This window comes from Odontesthes bonariensis, chromosome 17 (assembly GCF_027942865.1).
Source record: "Odontesthes bonariensis isolate fOdoBon6 chromosome 17, fOdoBon6.hap1, whole genome shotgun sequence".
NCBI lineage: Eukaryota > Metazoa > Chordata > Actinopteri > Atheriniformes > Atherinopsidae > Odontesthes > Odontesthes bonariensis.
The window spans coordinates 23,330,833-23,350,614 of record NC_134522.1 but is presented as its reverse complement, the minus strand read 5'-3'; the positions used below and the strand labels follow the sequence as shown (position 1 = coordinate 23,350,614).

The 19,782-nt window shown below is 42.9% G+C and overlaps 1 protein-coding gene across 1 annotated transcript in view; it reads right to left on the bottom strand.

Moving 5' to 3' along the window:
- Positions 1-5,771: 5,771 nt before the first annotated feature.
- sos2 (son of sevenless homolog 2 (Drosophila)) overlaps positions 5,772-19,782 on the bottom strand; it is a 32,882-nt gene continuing 18,871 nt past the window's right edge. The window contains exons 9-23 of the mRNA XM_075488057.1: positions 19,182-19,309; positions 18,373-19,028; positions 18,194-18,275; positions 17,895-18,017; positions 16,593-16,705; positions 15,614-15,836; positions 15,406-15,525; positions 15,158-15,320; positions 13,113-13,230; positions 10,924-11,096; positions 10,717-10,833; positions 10,176-10,443; positions 9,893-9,934; positions 9,668-9,768; positions 5,772-8,960 (exon numbers count right to left, since the gene is read on the bottom strand). Of these exons, the coding sequence (XP_075344172.1) occupies positions 8,460-8,960; positions 9,668-9,768; positions 9,893-9,934; positions 10,176-10,443; positions 10,717-10,833; positions 10,924-11,096; positions 13,113-13,230; positions 15,158-15,320; positions 15,406-15,525; positions 15,614-15,836; positions 16,593-16,705; positions 17,895-18,017; positions 18,194-18,275; positions 18,373-19,028; positions 19,182-19,309 (2,928 nt within the window). The 3' untranslated portion in view covers positions 5,772-8,459. The remainder of the gene's footprint in view (positions 8,961-9,667; positions 9,769-9,892; positions 9,935-10,175; positions 10,444-10,716; positions 10,834-10,923; positions 11,097-13,112; positions 13,231-15,157; positions 15,321-15,405; positions 15,526-15,613; positions 15,837-16,592; positions 16,706-17,894; positions 18,018-18,193; positions 18,276-18,372; positions 19,029-19,181; positions 19,310-19,782) is intronic.

The window sequence follows — 19,782 nt, the reverse complement described above, 5'->3', positions numbered from 1 at the left end:
ATGCAGCATGCATTCTTGTGAAAAAGAAAGTGCATCGTCTGTCATTTCTAAGTTTTTATGTTATCGCGACTCAATAAAATTAACCAAATACAACCATAAATGAGGGACACATGACATATTACACTGTGTGTAATAACAAAGTCCACCCGTACTTTTTCCATAGAAATTAAAAGGGGTATTTAATCATATGCACTCAATCGATCATCAGAAGGGATGAGCACGTCAATCAGAGCAGATGTTTTGAGACTTTGCTGTTCTGGAGCATTCAGGTGTTTTTGGTAGAAGCCAAACGCAGCATATCAGCTCAAACACCTCATACCAGCTGTCAAGCACGGTGGTGAAGGGCTGATGATTTGGGCTTGTTTTGCAGCCACAGGAGCTGGACAGCTGGCTGTCACTGAGTCGACCATGAACTCATCTATATACCAAAGTATTCTACAGTCAGATGTGAAGCCATCCGTCCGACAGCTAAAGCTGGGCTGAAAATGAGTCGCGTAACAGAACAAGATCCCAAACACAGCAGCAAATCTACAACAGAATGTCTGAAAAACAGAAGTCCAGTCAAAGTCCAGACCTCGGTCTAACTGAAATGCTAAGGCGGGACCTCGTACCATGTTGTAAAGAAGGGTGGGCCAAAATTCCTCCACAATGACGTCAGAGACTGATAACATCTTACAGAAAAGGATTTCTTCAGGTTATTGCCATTGAAGATGGATTCTTGACCATCTGAGGTTGCATTTACATTGTTTTAATTCCTGATAAGGACATAAACAAAAGTATTCCGTGTATGTAGTTAGATAATTATTATCATACTCACAGGAATATATTGTGTGATTTTCAGTTTGAGAGACCCCCCCAACATACGTTAGGATATAATGTTGTGTTGTTCTAGCAGAGAAACATGTAAAACCTGCAGGCTGACATGTTGCCGTCTGTCTGTTGTGCATCAGTGACCCAGCAGAGCCGCTCGGTGAGCAGGGTCAGTGTGAAGGTTCTGCTCCACCGGCCTGTCTGTCCAGAGGAAAACTGCTCCTTCACTGCTTCCTACAGGGTCTCAAAGCCGGCCTCAGCGAAGGCACAGGTCAGGCCACACATGGCTGTTGGAGGTTTAATTGCTCGTACTTTTCCGAAACTCACGTCATGCTACCATTTTTAGCTATTTAACTGCTTTTCACCTGTAGATTTGGACCAACGTTCAACCAAGTGTAATGCTGCTTTTCTAAAAAAAAAAAAAAAAACAGAACTATTTGTTGCCCAAAGGCATCCAAGCGCAGTATAAAAAAATCGGTTTCACAGATGCTCGACATCAAGTGGCGATGCAGCTTCTGCACTCCGAGTGGGAATATGTGTCAACCCTAAACCAGCTGTATGACAAATACAAGACGCCCCCAGCTCATCAGATGACCATGGAGCCGTAGTAAGTATTACAGAAGATCACAAACATGTGACGCTTAGGGGAATTTTTGTACACTGTGTCAGTATCATCACAAACTGGACTTCTTTGTGATCCAGTCAGACGTATGTGAAGTGTGTGGAGCAGCTTCTGCAGCGACACGTGCTGTTCAGGAACACCCTGCAGGAGCGCCTCTCTGCCGAACACTGGAAATCTCTGGTTGGAGACATCCTGGTGCAGCTTATTGGCCAAAATGACGTGAGTCCATGCCCTTTTTTTTTTTTTTAATCTTCGTCCATCATAGTGACGAATTAAGGGGCAGGCTGCTCAGATTTATTCTGATTTGGGTTGTCCAGACAGCCTTTTCAGACATGTACCTTGGATACACGACTACTATGGCGTCGTTCCTCTCACTCGAGTTCAACAGACTGAATCAGTCAGAGAAAAGTCACAAAATGCAGGTATTTCCCGCCATATGGCATTAGCCTCATTCAAATGCAGTATGATAAACTGAAGAGACCAGATTTGCACGTAGATGCTTTCTGTCTGATCTTACAGAGCAGCCAGATGGAGAAAGAGGAAATTAAATTGCTCTCCTTGCTGTTGGCGCCAGTCGCTCGCATACACAGCTACCTGAGTCACATCCAGGTGGGTCAGCAGTCACATCAAATTCATTTTCTTTGCTATCCTTCATCACAGGGTGGGGCTTATTATTATTTAAGGACTGAAAATGTAAGTCCAAACTGACCGATTTTCTTATTTCATCTTCACATTCCCGCTTTAGAACTTGTTGCAGTGGACTGGTAAAGAGCATCCGGACTGCAGCCTCTTGTTGGGAACTGAGCGAGCGCTGAGGACCATTTTGTCTCGTTCTCATGTAATCCTGGAGGAAGATGTTCGATGGGAGGAAGGAGAAGGAGCAGGACAAAGGTAAGAGGAGCACAGTTCAGTACAAAAGCCTTCAGCCACTCCTCATTTCTCTGAATATTGCCAGGAAAACGGGAAATTGGTGTAGAGATATATTGTAACCTCTGATATTTTCACAGCTGTTCCACGCTGCGTCCCACTATTGCAATGCCAAGAAGTTTGTATCCACTGTATGTTATCTACAAGTGTAAATGATATATTTCATCTTCAAATGACAGCAGCTCATCTGACGCTGCGGCCGGTGCATCTTCTGGAAACTGTTGCACGAGGAGCCAGCAGGAGAGAGATGAGTCCACCGCTGCTGCTCAGAGGTGAGTGTCTCCCTCTGCTGGCCTCAAAAATTACAGCAGACAGGATAACATTTTGCAGTCAAGCAGAAACGAGGGGAGAAGTTGCATTTACCAGCAAAATAAATAAATAATTGGCACGAATCTGATGCGTGTTTTAACAAATTAACTCAAGATATTCCAAATATTTGGGCCAGGTGATAGCATCTGTTCCTTTTTAGTACAACCTGCAGAGACAGGAAGACCACGCAGTTTCATTTTCATGCCTCTGCTTCTTGTTGATGTGGAAGTCCTGGTAGACTCATCTGACTTTTTCCTTCCCACAGAGATGGCCAGCAGACTGCGGACCTCACAAACGGGGTGGACGGCTGCCACTCGATGCGTCTGGAGTGTTGGTCCTGCAGCCCGGTGAGGAGGAAGGGCTGCAGGGGAGACCGGGCTGCCTCGAGCCAGCCGGTCCACGACTGCGGACATCCGTACTGCTCTCTGCTCACCCCCGACACTGCAGGCTGGGGCGAGAACAGCGACTCAGGTCAGGGAACCTACATCCAGCCCACAGGGAAATGCACCAACGAGCTTGAAACACCCCACACAAACCACAACCTTGAGGACTGCGACACCGACCAGGACGACACTTCTGCCTTCGACTACTCCTCCGTCACCTCCTGCAGCCCCGATGGCACCTTGCGAAGGGACATGATGGAGAGCAACAGCGGGGAGGATGAAGAGGAGGACAGCCAGGTGCCAGTGCTGCTAAAGCCCTCGTACAGCCAGCAGCAGCAGTGCAAAGACGCAGCAAGAGAGAGGACTGTGTGTCTGAGGTGGCAGATTCCCAGATTAACTCCTCATCCGCCTTTTAGGAACCCCGCAGGCCCGTATGTGGATGGGACCACGCCGTGTCTCGTGAGCTCCTTTGGGAAGAGGTTAGTCAGCGTCAGGAAAGGGTCGCCCCCTCTTCATCCGAAAAGTGCCTTCAGGCCCATCTGGGATGATCCACCCAAGCAGGTATGTAAGTGTTTAATTGACATACACTCTGTATTCAAAACGGCACCACTTTCCCTCTCGTTACAACATATTTTAAAGATGGCTCGGAAGGATGTATAGTTTAGAACTTTGCTTTCCTGCGGTCAGTGTTCTTCACCTGTTCTTTAAACCCACATTTCTTAATCCAGCAGGCCGATTCAGCCCCAGAGAAGGACAGCAGACAAGGTTTCATACCAATTCAAGCTCCAGCGAGGCTAAACTTTCAGACTTTCAACCCCAGCAGGGAAAATCTGAGGTAAGATCGTCACAGCAAGATGAGCCACACACGTGTTAAATCTAAATGTGATCAATGGGAATACTTTTACCTGTTGCCCCTCTGAGTTTGTCCTTTCTCCACCTCCTCAGGCCAGCGCTGGCTCAGCAGCGAGGGAACCACGCAGCAGCTGCCAGCAGCGCAGGACTGTGGGACAGTGAAGACAGCGAGGGGCCTTGCAGCACCGTTTAACTGCTGCACAAAAAGACTTTGGAGTTCCATCCAAAACTGAGCATAAGTTGGAGTTCTGTCATGGATCCGTTCTCTTGAAAGGCTACAACCCCTGGGTGCATGTATGACAGTTATGGATAATCAGATGTCTCATTAGGATGCTAATTTATTCAACTTTGGAAAAGAAAACCAAACTTAAAAATATTTCGCACAGTACTTTATAGATTAGACAGACTAGATAAGGCGATGAAAATATATTGCTAAAGAAGCAGAATTCATTTAAAAAATGTCCATGATAGGACTAACATTATGTTATTAAAGATAATAGTTTTAAAAGTTTGTAAATTAGCATGCAGCCATCTAAATATGAAGCTAAAGGTAGCTAGCAGTTAGAACTCTGTTTTAGTGCCACTAATGTAAGGCACGTTGAGACTACTTCAAAGACAGACACAGTACAAAATACAAAACGTGTCCTCAGGTAGAATTAAACCTGTATGAATGGATATATGACGCATGAATTATAGTCGCGTAGCCACTTTCAGTAAGCTACTTGTCCCAAGCAACAAAGAAAAGTAACCAAATAAAATGCAAGCTCACAACTTAGCTTAGCCACACAGTCCCAGAGTTAAAACTGAACTGGAAACGTGTCCAATAATAAAGCTTTTTTCGTTGTAAATTTCAAATTATTATAAGCTCTTAAGTACGCAAGAGCACAAGACTACAGAAAAAAACCAAGAAAACCTTAATTTATGTTGCCAATTTAGGATATAATTTTGAAAGATACATGTTTTGGGGGTATTTTTACGAGTCTATGGCTACAAGCGACTCTGTTGTCTCCATTTTAAATCAATACAAGAAAATGCCAATGAATTAAATACCTATTCACTAATAGAATAAAAGAAAAAAAGAGAAAATAATAAAAACCATGACAAAAGGGCAGTGTGAAGGCTCAGCATGGCGTCGACATACTCTTGTAGGAGGAAACGAGCAAAAATAATCAAGCGGACACATTTAACAACTCTGACCTTCAATACATCCTCTGACATTACTAATATGTGTAGAGCTGTGGGACTGCGGTGAAGCGAGTATTCTTGCTGTACCACCTCAGAAGCTGAACGGTCACATGGTCCGTGTACCTGTAATTTAAGTCCAAGTCAGCAGGTGTGTTGCTGGGGTCCTGGATAAGTACAATGTTGAGTTCAAAGACACGGATGTTCACATCTTGTTCGTCTTGGGACTGCAGAATTTAATATGATAAAATGTATTGTATGTATTATATAAATAATACGACTCAAGTATAGTACTGAAGTACAATTAAATTGAAGGTGCTTTGAGTCCTTTCTCTAGGCCACATACTACTCAGAGGGAAATATTAAACCTGTTTTTACTTCAGTGCATTTATGTGATGGACTTAGATGCCACTTTTGCTTTGATCTTAGAGAAAAACGGCACACAATTTTAAATGTTTCTACTTCGTTTTACATGTCAAAAAACATCTTGTCCTTTTAAGAGGACCTCCAACCTTTCTGAATAATTCTGGGTTTTACTTTTTTACAGAAAATGCAACCTGCCAACTCAGTCAGAAATCAAATAAAACTTTTCCTTTAAACAATTCCTTAATCTTGCTTCTCGGAGCGATTCCATACGTATCCACATTCAGCTGCGTTTGCAGTCAAAGAAAAGACATAACGAGAAATGAGTAGTTCAGTACAAAATAAGACTGGGTGATTTATTAATCTCATCAAGACCATTAATACAAAGCAGTTAAAAGGCCACATACCATCAAACAAACCGACTGCTGGATCAAGATGTTACAGTGCCACCAGGAGGAAAACCAATCTGTTATTCTGTCGGGTATGGGGGTTTAAAAGAATTAATGCACACACAAAAAAAACAAAAAATTTCTGCAAGATTAACCCCATCAATACTGACATGGGAAACCAAAGATATTGACAAAACAGGAGCCGAAACAGCACATCAAATATTGGTCGAAATCCACAACACCCCCCCCCCCCTTCAATCCAAAGTTTGATCGATTCATCCCCGCCTCGGTTCAGACCCGAGCACGAGGAGGGCGGCTCCGCATAAGCAAAGCAAAGAGACAGAAGGGGGCTCGAGTGGGCATTTTGTTAGGAAAGAAAATCAAATAAAAATTCTGCTCGTGGTGGCCCGACACCCTCCCGAGCGTCCGTGTCGTTTGCAAACGTCAGAGCCAGCAAGGGGTGGTGGGTGGGAGGGGGTAAAAGTGAGGTGGTAGACTTGTGTTTTTCTGCCCTGATCCACGTAGAGAGCGAGTTCCACAGCCGCACGGGTTTCACTGCATTTACAAACATACCTGCAGCAGCTGCGGCTCCTCAACAGTACAGCCTAAAGTGCACAAAGTGTGTTTCTCAGAAAAAAAAAACAACGTCCAATTCTTCACTACGCTTCGAAACCTGCAACTGAATATATCGTCTCTATGTATATTCCACTGCAACTTTAATACAGCTCCGACCTCTGTCTAATGAGTGTAAGCATTAAAAAGTCTTTGAAAAGGAGAGAAGGCCATTAGTAGGATGTACAAAGTGAAGAACATGTCTAAGTAAGTGCTTGGCATATTGAACTGGATATTTTTTTTTTTCATTGCTTTAAAACACCTAAGGGGGCAGGGAAGAAACAATGGCTTTCCTCAGTTAATACTCCCAGTGTTTCAACTGGAGATTGTCTGTAAGTAAGTTAGTGAGAGTGACCTCTTGTTTTTTAAATTTTTTTTCATTGTTTTGTCTAGTTTTTTTATTCTTTTATTTGTTTTGTTTTTTAGCCGACTGGAGCAGCATTCGATTATTAGGAAATATCTGAACCGAGGTGGATGAGGGTACAATAAGACGGGGGGGGGGTCACTTTATACAAATTATTTAGTTAGTGTATACATGTTATATATACACAGTATGCACAAACATGTACAATTTCATAGTGTATAGCTTTGTTCTAAACATTACATAGGCAACTTTATTTTTAAGCATTTTAGACACCATTTGCTTATTTCTGTAAAGTAGAAAACAAAATAAAAAGGCACATCTGAGCATGATGCATGGGTTATTTCAGTCTTTCCAAAGAGAAACAAAAATGTTTCAAGCAAGGGGGGGAAAGAAAGAAAGGAAGAGGAAGAAGTCGGGTTAAAAAGTTCCTCTTTTTTTTTTTTTTTTTTTTTTTAAAATGGGTTTTAAGTATTAGGAGCAGCCACTAAGGTGGAGGGTGGGGTGGGGGCCGACCCAACTTTGGTGGGAGAATGCGTGCTTCCAGTGCAAAGTTCTAACACGAATGAAGAAGAGTTGGCCACGGAGGGGCGCTTTTGGAGAGGAGCAGTGTCAGACAACAGCGCGCGTCCGTAAGCGAATCGGTTAAGACATCAGCTTTCAAAGAGCAGTATAAGTGAGAGTCCTCTTCTACGCCCAGCGTCCTGGTGCTGTTTGATATCTCTGTCATGCACTGCAGAGGGATTATTTATTTATTTATTTATTTTTCAACTGTCCAATCAAAACCTGCTGCCTTTGCCCATTTTGATGTGCAAACGGAGTGCTCTCAGCTGTGTTTCCCATCTGGGCGGATAGGACTAGAGCCTGGGCTCAGAGGTCACCGCTGTTGGATTTTTAAAGGCAACGTTTTGTGGCTGTGGAGAGGCTTCAGAGGAAAACAAAGAAACTTAATAAACAGTCAAGACAGTTTGACTTGCTACTTTACAGTCACAGTGTACAGCTGAGATACAAGGTGGGGGGGATTCAGTGTCGCCTCCTTTTTGTGTTTATCTTAGTGTCACATTTGCTTAAAAAAGAAAGAAAAAAAAGAAAATCCCTTATCCTCCTGAATAAAATAAGACTTTGGCAACTGTTTGTGTTCCGTTAGTAGGAAAAGCAACGCAGTCCGCTGCTCACACCCACCGTGAAGGGACCGCGTTCGAGCTGGTCGTAGAGCAGAAAATCTATGAGCTGGAGCAGGAATCCCAATGATGTCAATGCCCAAAAGAAACAAAGCACAGTTGCGGCTACAAAGTCCAAGCCCCCACCCTCCCTCAACTCGCCCCACCCTGGTGACGGAGGGAGAGAGCCATGGGGTAAGTTAAGAGTGTGACGGGTGACAACTTTTATCAGAAATAGGCAGACCCATTCCTTACAGACACAAATGCTCCTTTTTGTTTATTAGCTGGCACACCGGTGTGGGTTTTATCATTGGCACAGAGGGTTTACGATGGAGGCGGAGCTACTGATCCCCTGAGAGGCATAGCGGGCGTGGTCAATGCAGGTGAGGGCAAGTTGAGTGTGTGGAGCAGTGTTGTTCTTTCAGATCAGTAGCTTTGAGTCAACTGTGTCCCAGTTTGCCTTTTGGTGGTCAAGGAAATAAAGCAGACTCACTGGCTGCTGTCGGTGTTCTCCACCAATGAGAGGCCTTGTAGCGGTGGCTGCATGGCCTCCCTTTTATATGTCTTTGGTGGGAGTTTCGGGAGTTGTGGGCTGGAGTTGTGGCGTGGGGGGACAGGTGGAGCAGTGATGGGAACAGGACAGAGGCTGTTCTGGCTGGCGCTGAGTGGGCAGGTCCGCCTGGGGACGCGAGGGGATGGCGTGCTGGGTGGGGTGTTGGGCGAGCTGGGGGAGCTGCTGAAGTCCCAGTGGTATCTGCCCACGGGCGAAGGCTGCATGTTGACGGGGTAGTTGATGAAGATCTCCGGGGGCCGCTGGGGAACCGGGGGAGGCGTGTCGGGGAGAGGATCTCGGGGCGGTGGAGGAGGAGGGCTGGGCAGCGGTCCGTCATTGGGGGGGCCATTGTAGACCAGTGGTCGAGGCTGGTTCCTGGGCAGAGGGGGAGGCAGCCGGGGTGGGATGGCTGGTGGGCAGTCAGACCTGGAGCTCAGCTGTAACACAGAAAGAACATGAGCATTACAAATACGAGAAATGGGCCGAATGAAACGTTGCCTCGTCTGTATTGTGCAGCAATGGATCCATAATAGTTTTTATAACATCTCTACATTGATTATGCTTTTATAAACAACTTAATTGAAAGTGCTTCTGACATCATTCGTGTGGCACTGAGTTAAAACCAAACATTTCAAAACACCAGTGTTTATATAGTACTGTATGTTGCAATTTAGCCTTGAAATACTGGACTATGAAAATTTGGTTCATATCGCCCAGGTCATTTCAGTCTTTGTGGATGTTTTCAAAACACTCAAAAGCTGACATTGAAAGTTAATCCTACATAATAAACCACAGCTGGACTTCTTTAGTAGGCCTCATTCTGACAAGTGTGGAACGATTATAGAAAGATCCCGACAGACTAAAGTCACCAGTGGGGAAGCAGATGAGCACCTCTTCTGCTGTATCCGAGATAAAAAAACCCCAAAAAAACAATCAATAACTTCCAATCCTTGTTGCAAGGTTATAAACTGACGGGTGCAGACCTCGCTGATCACAATTAGGATTTGCTCCTGATGCCAGAGTCACAAAAATTGGACGGTTTCTATCTCGAACACATTCTTCACACTTCATCAGAATTATTTCAACTCCATGAAACTGAAGTAAGGCTTTGTCATCACTGTGGGGAAGAGTGCGTTTCTCTCACTTTTGCGTCAGACATGGCGTCTTTCCTCCGAGGAGGCAAAGGTGGCGGCTTCAAGTCAACAACAAGCTGGTGCAGGCTGCCACAAGAGACAGACTGGAACTCTGAGAAGGAAAAAAAAACAAAACAGAGAGCAAATGAGTAAAAAAAAAAAATCAAATAAATGCTGTGGTTATTTCCAGAATAATGTACAAATACTGAAAAAGAAGCGGACATCCCTGCGCTTACTTGAAGGTGGCAGGAGAACTGGGGCAAAGATGGAGTTACAGCCTGTAAAATGGAAACAAACAGATAATTTCACAAAAAGATGCATGTGCAGCCTTTTCTTTTCCCTCCCAATTTAGGTTAAAGCGCCATGATTTACCAGGATTTTATCAAACCAAGTAGGATGTTAAACTGATATTTACTGACCCGTCCCACACAGTGTCATATGGAATAAACTGTAAATGGTTATCATCCTTGTTTTGAACAGAAATTGGAAAGAAAGTTCTCGAACGTCAGCTTTACTCACCGCTGTAGGAGCTGCTGAGGTCGTGCTCCATGAAGACCGAGCTGAGGTCAGAAGAGGCCGACTGTGGCGGGGTGGGCGTGTTGGGGGAGGTGGGCACAGAGGCAGAAGACATCGACGTGTCCAGCTCGGTCTCAGCGATGCTGCGGAAAGCGATCTTCTGTGGGGGCTCCCTTTCCAGGGCAACGGGGTGGCCCTTAATGGTGCCAGAGGTAGACGTTCGCACGGGCCGGATCCCCGGGGATTTCAGATTGTATGTGGTTTTCCTCGGCTGGACGTGGGGAGAAGATGAAATGACTCATATGTGGGAGGTTGTCACTAAAATCTTCCAGTTAGACATGCGATTTAAGTAGATAATGTGCACTTTATTTGTCAAACAGAAAAATTCCCAAACAACAGTCAAAGTGATACTTGAACTGAAGCAGCTCTCCTGCTGTATCGTTACTGCTGCACCACAAGCAAAAGCTCTCAATCCAAGGGCAACATCGTACATTGCTACAATAAAAACTCATCACCACTTAAATGCAAGAATAAACCCACTTACAAATCGGGCAGCCTGCTTGCAGTGCCGTGGCTCAATATCTAAAGAGGTTTTGAACAAGTGGTCAGCAAACTCCTTCTCGCTCATGTTGCCCATCGGGTTCAGGTTCTCGAAGAACCTCTGCGAAACAGGAAAAGAAAAACATCAAGTTCCAGGTGTGTATTAACAGTTAGAACGTGGTGAAAGAAAAAGGCGAAGAGGAGCTCTCACCCTGATGTCTGGCTCCACCTTCAGACAGTAGGGCTGGTTCTGATACTGCTGGATCTCTCCTGTTATTTCGGCCACTTTCCTCCTCTTGCTGAAGTTGATCAGATCCTTACCCTGACGTCTGAGGTAGTCGGGGTTACCCTCCTCTGTCTTCAGGATGTTGGTTAAATAGATACCTAAAAAAAGAAAAGTTCAATGGTGGAGACTGAGAAGCAACCAAATGCAAACTTTAATTTCATCAATACTTTACGATTTTGATCCTACACACACACACACACATACATATATATATATATATATATATATATATATATATATATATATATATATATATATATATACATACACACACACACAGTGGGGTGCGAAAGTTTGGGCAGCCTTGTTAATATTCCTGATTTACCTTTATAAAGCATTGATTGTTTGGATAAAAAAATTCCGTTAAATATATCATATAGGGGACAAACACAGTGATATTTGAGAAGTGAAATGAAGTTTATATGATTCACAGAAAGTGTGCAATAATTGGTTAAACAAGAGTAGGCAGGTGCATAAATTTGGGCACTCAATATTTAGTAGATCTTCCTTTTGCAGAAATAACAGCCTCTAAACGCTTCCTATAGCTTCTAATGAGAGTCTGGATTGTGGCTGAAGGTATTTTAGACCATTCTTCTTTACAAAACATCTCTAGTTCATTCAGGTTTGATGGTTTCCGAGCATGGACAGCTCTCTTTAAGTGACACCACAGATTTTCAATAATATTCACGTCTGGGGACTGAGATGGCCATTCCAGAACGTTGTACTTGTTCCTCTGCATGAATGCTTTAATAGATTTTGAGCAGTGTTTAGGGTCGTTGTCTTGTTGGAAGATCCAGCCCCGGCGCAGCTTCAGCTTTGTCACTGATTCCTGGACATTGGTCTCCAGAATCTGCTGATATTGATTGGAATCCATGCGTCCCTCAACTTTAACAAGATTCCTAGTCTCTGTACTGGCCACACAGCCCCACAGCATGATGGAACCACCAACTTTTACTGTAGGTAGCAGGTGTTTTTCTTGGAGTGCTGTGTTCTTTTTCCTCCATGCATAACGGCCCTTGTTATGCCCAAATAACTCTATTTTAGTTTCATCAGTCCACAGCACCTTATTCCAAAATGAAGCTGGCTTGTCCAAATGTGCTTTAGCATACCTCAAGCGGCTCTATTTGTGATGTGGGCGGAGAAAAGGCTTCCTCTGCATCACTCTCCCATACAGCATCTCCTTGTGTAAAGTGCGCCGAATAGTTGAACGATGCACAGTGACTCCATCAGCAGCAAGATCATGTTGTAGGTCTTTGGTGCTGGTCTGTGGGTTGACTCTGACTGTTCTCAACATCCTTCGCTTCTGTTTATTTGAGATTTTTCTTGGTCTGCCACTTCGAGCCTTGACTTGAACTGTGCCTGTGGTCTTCCATTTTCTCACAATGTTTCTCACAGTGGAGACTGAAAGCTAAAATCTCTGAGATAGCTTTCTGTATCCTTCCCCTAACCCATGACGGTGGACAATCTTTGTTTTCAGGTCATTTGAAAGTTGTTTTGAGACTCCCATGCTGCGACTCTTCAGAGAAGATGCAAAGAGGAGAAAAACGTACAATTGCCCCCCTTAAATACCCTTTCTCATAATTGGATCACCTGCGTATGGAGGTCAAGGGTCACTAAACTTACCAAACCAAATTTGAGTTCCAATAATTAGTTCTAAAGGTTTTGAAATCAATAAAATGACAACAGTGCCCAGATTTATGCACCTGCCTACTCTTGTTTAACCAATTATTGCACACTTTCTGTGAATCATATAAACTTCATTTCACTTCTCAAATATCACTGTGTTTGTCCCCTATATGATATAATTAACGGAATTTTTTTATCCAAACAATCAATGCTTTATAAAGGTAAATCAGGAATATTAACAAGGCTGCCCAAACTTTCGCACCCCACTGTGTGTGTGTGTGTGTGTGTATGACCCTAACTACGAAAATGTTCTTAGGTCTTCATTCTACCAATACAATCATTTCTAATAGTTAGAGGGGAAAAAGGCTGAGGAGGAAATAAAGATTTAATAGTTGACTGAGAATGGACAGAATCCCTACAAGACAGTTAAATAAATACTCTTTGTTTATTCATACTTGACTTGCACAGTAACATTGTACAGGACTTACCAAAGAAAGGCACACAGGGTGGGTTTATTGACTTAAGTTTAGCCAAGTATTTCTTAAAATGGTCCTGGCTCAGCTCTACAGCTTCTTCCAGGATTTTCTTTTTCCTCTCTGGTATTCCCTGTTGAGGAGGGAGGGGAAAAAAAAAAAAAAAAAAAAAAAGGTTACACAGATTCACTTATACAGCAATGAGCAACTGAGAAGCAGCTTTTTAAGTTTGAGCGCTTTCTGCCCGAGATGCTCAGCATCAGATTCATAATCAAGGCCAAATGTGTTTGTCAACTTAGAACTAAAAATAAGACATGTCATTCAGTCAAAATTGCACAAACGTCATTTTGTTAGCGCTAAAAGTGACAGTGGAAGTGAAATTCAGTGTACATGAAATCATTTTACAAAAATTTGCATTAATATTTAGCTACAATTCATCGTGCAACATAATTTGTAATCGTGCCACCCTTCATTTCTTTATATGTTGCCAGGAAAACATGAAAGAGGTGCAGCAATTTAATAAAAAAAAACATAAACTGAAATACAGGATTATAAGGCAAAACCAGAGCTTGTACAATTAAAACAAACAAAAAAACAAAACATGCTAATGAGCCTGAATGTTATTATTCAGTTTGACCGTCTTTAATCCTGAACACAGCCTGAACCCTCTTAGACAAGCTGTCATGTCATCTCTTTAAGTAGTCTTCAGGAATAGTTCTCCAGGCTTCTTGAATCTCTTCTTTGGATGTTGGCTGCCTTTTGTTCCGTTCTCCGTCAAGATGATCTCACACTGCTTCAAAAATGTTGAGGTCCGGGCTCTGGGGAGGATTCACCCCTCCATTAGACTGTTGCCACTGATTTTCAGTACAGTTCTGGTGTCATTTGGCACACCTCAGTCTTTTCTCCCCGTTTCTCTTCCTTAAGAATGGCCTCTTGACAACCATCCTTCCGTGGAGACCATTTCTGATGAGGTAGATGGGTCCAGATGCATCTTTCAGTTTTCCCTGAATTTTTTCTACTTTTTCGAAAGGACATCACTTTCAGAGTCTGTTCATCTGCTGTAGATAGATCTTTATTTTTAGGCCTGACACTTCTTCTTTTATCCTCCACTTGTCCAGTTTCCTCAGATCTTTCAAGGACACAGTACACACCATACTGAGATATGCCATGTTTTCAGCTAATAGCTCTTTGGGAATCACCTTGTTGGAGCACAAATACTATTTCATGTGTGTCAAACTGTTAACTTTGGCTTTTTTGTAGACGCATCAAAAGTGACACAGCACCTAAAGATACTAATTAAAAATGTTTCTTTGCCAAGTTGTGTGTTACGTGCAGACACAACACTGGTTTATCCCTTGAGTTAGATGTCTACTTTATGCCTTAATGAGTCATAGCTCAGTGTTGAATGGCTTAACAAAATAGTCAGGTTCAAGGACTGGACTGGAAATGAGTGAAAAAGCAGCCAATGTACAAAGAAGAACTTTGAAAGACCTTCAGAAAGCCTGGAGAGCTGTTGCTTAAGACCACTTCAAAGGATTACAGGAAAGCCTGTCTGCTTTTATTCAAATTATTTCACCAGCACAATTAATTTTAGCATTTACCTCTGAAATGTAAACACATTAATGTGCTTACTGTAAACCTGTTACTGTGACAGGTTAAAGAATATACAGGCTCAATACTGCTGACCTTCTACATCAAAACCTGGTGTCTACATTACCCACAATGCAGCTCAACTACAGCATTCAGATCAAGGAGTGACGCTAGCTGTGGCTACTGTTGCTGGAGTCATTAATCTCAAGCAGAGATGAGAGGTGAGCTCACTTCATTCCACCTCTGCACACAGAGACCTTTTCCCATTTTCAAACCTATAGATTTTAGACCTAAGTGGTGCTGCCAAGTGAAGTCAGAAATGAGACTTTTAGTGTTGTTTCTTATGTTTTGTAGACACTTAAAAGTTTAAAATGAGCAACCTCCCTAAACCTGAAGTACGGATTTAAACAAAAAAGTCCCAAACTGACACCTGAATCCTGTCCTCAGACAGGCATCCCACTTTCACTCACCTCAAAGGTGTGGTCTAACCTATAGACCGGGACAGAGTTGATGGCACTGACCACCTCCAGCACGCCGTTGAAGTTGTTGAGCTCCTGGAAAACCTGAAGAATCTCTATGACCCGCGTTAACACTGCCACCCTCTCCTCCAGGTTTGACATCTCTACAATGCACCTGCAACACACCAACACAGTTCGGTTTAATTTATCCATGAAACCTTAAAGCAGGGTCGGATTTTCCTGTGGTTGAATCGACTCACTTCTCAAACCACAGTGTGAGGTTGGTGGTGTGGCGGATCATGCGGAGCAAGTTTGGCGAGTTCGTCTCTTTGTCCTCTTTGGTCCAGACGCTGCCGACCAGCTCCGATGGTCGGACGGCTCTGTGGATAAAAAAAAAAATGGTTTTAGCTTACACTTAGTTAATGTAAACCCGCTCCTCTCGCCTCTTAGCCTTCATCTGTGACTCACCTGTAGAGCTCAGACTCAAGAAGTGTCAGCTGGCGGGCGATCTCTATGGGGTGAAGGGTCATGAGATCAAACATTTCCAATTGACTCGCTTTGCAGATGTGCCACTCGATGGGAGGAGGCGAGCTCTCAAAGGTGATGTTGTGACTGACGCCGTTTGACTGCGTCTGCAGCTTTCTCCTGATGATCTTATTGATGGACTCTACCCACTTTCTCATGGACTTGCCTAAAGAGAAAACATATGATTAAAACCTCACTCCCTCACTTAACTTGGCTGCGTGTGCACTTCTGTTGTCCACACATCCAAAGTGAGATATTTCTTATTTCATGTAGCTTAATGTGAGACACATTCTTATACATCAGACCCAAGTAGCAAAGTGATTTATAGCCCTACACAGTTAAATTTGTGCTCTAAATATTTTGTGTTACCCACAGCTCTGTGTTATGAAAACAGTAAAATACTCTGTCATATGTGTCTGACTTTGTCTCTCTGACACCTACAGAGCAACAGACTTTTGAGACTGTCATTAGTTAGAAGTTCCTGATATGGAATGCATTAAAAATTCTACTAATATGAATAACTATCCTTGTAACTAAAAAGGTTCTTTCCATATCCCCCACACTGCATATGGGTTGTTTCATACCAGATAAGTTTTCATTCATGCCAGTTAAGGATCAATAATCAGAATTAGAATAACCTCTGTCTTTTACATTGAATTTGTTTTTATTTAGATGACGGCCATTTTTAGAATTTTGGAATATAACCAGGTGCTTCTTTCTGACGCGATATTCAGGATTTTCTGGTATTTTTCTGGAGTTTTGGGTCTGCCATCTTGATATGTGTTGTCTGTTTTTTTCTTTTTTTTTTACGGACAATTTGACTTGTCGATGGGGGCACTGTCAATCATAAAGGCTGTCTTTCTGAAAACAGAGGATTTTCCTATTTTGGAGTCTCACAGCTTGAAAACTTTCCATAACTGACCTCGAAGTTGAATTTTGCTGGTGATGTAATCCTCCAACCGACTTCTCAGGTCTTGATCGTTCTCAAAGTCGTAGAAATGATGCTCGACCCACTGACGTAAAACATTGAGAACCCTGTGAAGAATCGACACGTTATATGTATTGTCACATGCAAAAAAAGGACTTCTTTGTTGCACAATTAACCATTTTCATAAACACTTTACACTTTGTGTTGTTAAGGCAGCCGTTGTTGATATTTCCACCGTCTCACACTTTAATTAAGAAGACCTGGAACTAATGTGGCAGGTAGAATGTAGACATTTAGAAAACAAAAGGAACTTTGTGATAATATAGCAGCGTTTAGTCAACAACACGAGACCACTCAAACCTTTGTGGCCAAATTATGCTGCGGTCCTTTCAGGATTATTGATTTTTTTCAATAAGTTTGTGGCCTAAGGGCAGACACTCAAAGATTCACGCATTTACAGGTGGGTTAAAGTGATTTTAGTGTTACACAAAACAAGAGTGATCATACCACCAGATTTGTGCCTCGCGATGTATTCCAACTCAACAGCCACGTTTTTACTGTTTGTGCACGTTGCGTTTGAGGGATTTTACTGCGGCTGCTCTTCACCCTATCCTACTCCGACAGGCTCTCAGGTTTCATTGGTACTTAAACAATTAGCCATGATTCATTTACCTTACACACACCTTATAAGAATGGAAATTCTACAGTAACACAAAAGAAATTCTGTGACTCACTCAAAACATTCGGGCCTTAAATAGTGAGTGTAAAATAGCCAAACAACAACATGAGAGAAACACACACACTTTTCTGGCGCCGTGAAAGGCCTTGCTAGAGAATAACAGAAGCAAAGTTAGAGTAACCCTTCCACACTTCTTCGTGTTCAGAGACTCGGGGAATACGTTTTCAGAGAAATTACATTTGTAGATTTCCAGTCTAAAACTAGAAGTAGCAAACGGCCCTGTTCCAGCAGCGACTGGACCGGAGATGTTTGACACATTAGAAAAATAAAAAAAATGAACATTAAGACTTATGTCTCGATTCACACTTTCATTGGAATGTTTTTTCTTTTGTCTCCAAACAACAATAACACCTTACAGAACAAATTAGAACTACCAGTTTTATATGCAACTCAGTGAAATGTATTTCTGGGCCAATTCTTTTGGAATCTCATTTAATTTCGTGTGGAAGCTGTTTTCACTTGACCTCTATTATTTGCAAAGTTAGTACTTGTCGTTCCCATTTAAAAAAGTTAAATCAACTGAGTAAGAAAGAGCTCCAATTGGAAGGTTGTTGTACCTGAGTTGGACGGGCTGCACATATTCCTTTCTAAACCTCTGTAGCTCGGCCGCCATTTGCTGATCATCGTTCCAGAGAGTCTCTCGATCCTCCTCAGTCGGTTTTGGCTCAGGAATCTCAATCCTGAAAAAAAAAAAAAAAGGTGTTTTCAGAACATATGGCATTATGTACATAATTTAGCTGCCCACAACACAAATAAATATCTCTGAGAGATGTGTGCACAATCTAAAAATACAAGAACAGGAAGTGCTGCAACAGAAATACTGTACGCTAAGTGAGTAGCTGCTTTGGGAAACTACCTATCCATCAGCAGGATGAGAAGCTCCTTTGGTGTGCAGAATGATCGGTATGTGGTAAGAAAGGTGCGCACAAAGTTGGGATCTAGAAAAAGATCATACACGTTATTATAAAACAAGTTTACAAACATAATAAAGCTGAATTGTTTCTTTGCACTTGCAGAGCTGCAGCAGAAGCTTACCCGCATACATATGGTAGGTGAGCCTCTCTATGAGCTTGACCACTGTACCAGCCTTAATGATAGGGATGCCAGTTTTGCTCTGCACCTTGTCCTCAAACACGATATTCTCCTCAGAGTCCTGCACAGCAAACTTGTAAACCTCCGGGGAGGGCAGTCTTAGAGGATGCTCCTGTTCCTCCGTTTGCAGCACCGTGTCCAACATCCGATCCAAAGTGGAGTGGTACTGAAGAGTCACTAGTGCTGCCATCCACGCCGCTTTCTCCTCCGCTGTCCGTGCACAGAAAACGGCACAGTTTTCATCTTTGCCTATCAGTTCAAAAGCGTGCCGCAGCTCTGCGGAGTCCTCACGGTCCACAATGCGGATCTTCCTGAGCACAAACTTCTCCTTCAGGCGGTACTCCGCCCCGCTACCTGAACCCGGGAGCCGTGAACTCTGATTGGCCTTGCAGCTGATCATCAGGCCGTCGAACAGGAAGTTATGTCTCTCATGTTTAGCACCTGCTCGTAAAAGCGGCCCTTCGAGGATGAACTCACTGCAACACTGACCGATATCTTTCCCCTCCCAGCCGTCGATGCTTTTCTGGATCTCGTTCATGCGCTTGATGGCTAGTTGTTTGCTACGAACCTGCCTGCTGTACAGGCGGGACATTGGCTCGCTGAGGGAAGAGTGAGGTTTGGTTAGAAAACATAAAAACCCATTCAATAAGCTAAACATCCTATCACAGAAATCACAAAACAGTGATCAATAAGGGGAAATAGAATTGATATTAACAACATTTTTATCAGGTTTTGCTATAATGGGGGCGTACCCAGGTTTACGGCGAGGCTGGTACTTGGCATAGATCCGCTCCACGCTAGACTGAAGGTTAAGCAGAGCTGTAATTGCCTGTTTCAGACATTCTCTGTCGTCTTGTTCTTCACTGTGCTCCTGAAGTTGCTGTAAAAGTGCCAAAAAAGACATATCTTAAACACAACAGAACTTTTTTTTAAAGCAGGAAATGCATAGGTGTAGTTAATAATGAAGGCTGTATTACACCTAGCCATGGCACAAGTGCAATGCAATGGAACACTCAAGGGAAGCGAGTCATCTCATGAGCTATGTAAAAATTTCCTATGGTTTTTAATCATTGTAAAAGCCGAGTTTAGGTTCTACTGGTAAACAGTGTACAGTGGGAATTCAGGACTACTTTAACTTTAATATCAGCTGCAACATTTTGAAAAAGACACAGAAAGAACTACTAATGAAAACATTATGTTGTCAAACTAAGACTTATTCAGTGTAGCACATTTAGAAGCTAAGAGCTACGTCACATACATCATGTCTTTAGTCTATTTTTCATTACTTACAAACCTAAGAATACCCCCAGCAAAAAAACCAAAAAAACCAAATATTTAGCTTTCACTACTCTT